At 44.9% G+C, this 2,011-nt stretch overlaps 1 protein-coding gene across 1 annotated transcript; it reads right to left on the bottom strand.

Moving 5' to 3' along the window:
- Positions 1-614: 614 nt before the first annotated feature.
- On the bottom strand, positions 615-1,639 carry LOC116253917 (PRA1 family protein B4-like). Its single transcript, XM_031628910.2, has one exon. It carries the CDS (start codon positions 1,478-1,480, stop codon positions 869-871), a length of 612 nt encoding a protein of 203 aa, XP_031484770.1. The 5' UTR covers positions 1,481-1,639; the 3' UTR covers positions 615-868.
- Positions 1,640-2,011: the final 372 nt, after the last annotated feature.

Below are 2,011 nucleotides of genomic sequence, written 5' to 3'. Positions count from 1 at the left end.
TCACAGCGGGTCCCTTTCTCCCGAAGTTTCTCTCGCCACCATCACCGACTTCTTAGATGCCACTTACCGCAAGGCCGAATCGAAAGCATTTACATTTAGAAGATATGAAGAAATTTCAAGAAAGACACTCCAACTCCAGTCTCTACATTTTAATCATCGTAAGGGATTGAAGGAACAACTCCGAGAAAATAAGAGGAAAAATGAAAGCAAAAAGTAACAGGAGACATTCACCAAGAAACAAAAGCAAAATTCAATCAAGCAAACGACCAATGAACATTCCAGTTGCGACAAATCAAAAGAAAGTAAATAGGATTAGCCGTAGAGGAGATCCCACCTAACAGAGTCTCCATCCGCAGAAACGTTCTAATTTGCTTAATTGAGAAAGAAATGGATCAGTACAGATAAACTATCTCTTTTTAGGATCAGAAAAAACCGTACTCTTTTTAGGATCAGAAAAACCGTAATCGAAAGTTCAATAACAGAGTCTTGTAGATGAAAAGATGAGGCGGAAAAGAAGAGAAGAAGAAAGAAAGAAAGCCCCATTAATTCCAATTGCAACAAACGCCACACAAAACAAATCCAGCCAAGAACCTCTAAATGGAGAAAGAAAAAAATTCACAGCAAACACAGATCTGAATTTTATTAGATTCACAAGGGAGAATTCTCAAAATATGAATTAATCTGATCCGTCAACAGAACGGAAATATCCACCTAAAGGCACACAGAAACAGATGAAACAAGCAGCAACGATTATAATAATATGACAAACTACAGCAAAAAAATTTGATATGCGAACCACATTTATGATTCTAATTCTATATCTTATAGCCCTTTTCTTATGTTGTGCCCGAATGAACCTTCGGGTGTATCAGGCTTGTGTGGCGACAACGGATGCCGGAGCCCCAAGGAAGGAAAGGAACCCCACGGTCGGTTCCTGTTCGTCAAGGAACAGATCCTCCGGGACCCTGAAGCTAGCGTGGGCGCAGATGATGGCGACCCCAAACATGAGGGCGGAGATGAGGAGGGATCCGACGGAGGTGAGGAAAAGGACGATGACGGTGAAGAGAGTCATGCCACCGAGGACCTCGCGATCGGTATATGTGCGGCCAAAGAGGACAAGCGGCTCAGAGCGGAAAAGATAGAGGAAGATCCAGCCGGAGAGGAGCATGGCAAGGATGATAAGGGAACCCGGATGGGCCACGAGGGAGATGGCAAGCACCGCGGCGAGGAGGATGACGTAGTTGACGCGGAAGTAGGTCCAATTCTTTCGGATCCGGCCAGTTGCCTCCGCAAAGGACTCAGGCTTCGCGAGCTGGTTGCGATCGGCAAGCTCTGCCCATGGCCGGCGCTGCGAGAGGCCATCCCTGGCCCCGTCGTAGAGGCGGGCGAAGAAGGCGCGGGCCGCCGGCGAAGCAGCGACGGCAGTGGCGCTCTGCGGTGGAGGGACCGTCGTTGGGAGAGGAGCTACGTTCCCCGCCATTGATGTCGGTTGGCTGCAAACCTTCCCTTCCCTTCCCTTCCTCTTCTGTTCTTGCGGGTTCTTCTCGCGCTATGATGCCGCAGAGACGTCGAAGAAAGAGAAGACCTAGAGCGGAGTGGACGGTGAGACGAATTGACTGCTGGCATGTATGTAAATGGCTAGTTTCATTTTGTATTTAAACAACTTTTGAATAATAGAAGATGAAAAAAATTGACAAAAAAATATTTTAAAATTTGAAAAAACTTTTCCACGTATATATTTGTCATGATCTTATTTAGGCTAAGTTCATAGATTTAAGGGGTCCGATTTTAAACAGGTGGCACGTTTCAAATCTCTAGATTGACGGCAAAATCCATTGGACGCAGCGCTTCAACGTTACAAAACCGACTATTTCGACCGACAAATCCGATCGAAAACTACGGAAGTGAGATTTGATATTTAAAGTAATTTGAGATTATTTGCCTCAAATTCATGAATTTTGAGCCAGCCCTGATTTGAGTTTGCAAAACTATAAAAATAATATATATATAT

Source organism: Nymphaea colorata, chromosome 5 (genome assembly GCF_008831285.2).
Source record: "Nymphaea colorata isolate Beijing-Zhang1983 chromosome 5, ASM883128v2, whole genome shotgun sequence".
Lineage (NCBI taxonomy): Eukaryota > Viridiplantae > Streptophyta > Magnoliopsida > Nymphaeales > Nymphaeaceae > Nymphaea > Nymphaea colorata.
Note: the sequence above shows the minus strand (reverse complement) of the source record. Positions and strands in the feature narration are given on the sequence as shown.

Excerpts from the sequence above, each read along its gene's own strand:
- LOC116253917 (XM_031628910.2), bottom strand. The coding sequence starts at position 1,480 with ATGGCGGGGAACGTAGCTCCTCTCCCAACGACGGTCCCTCCACCGCAG.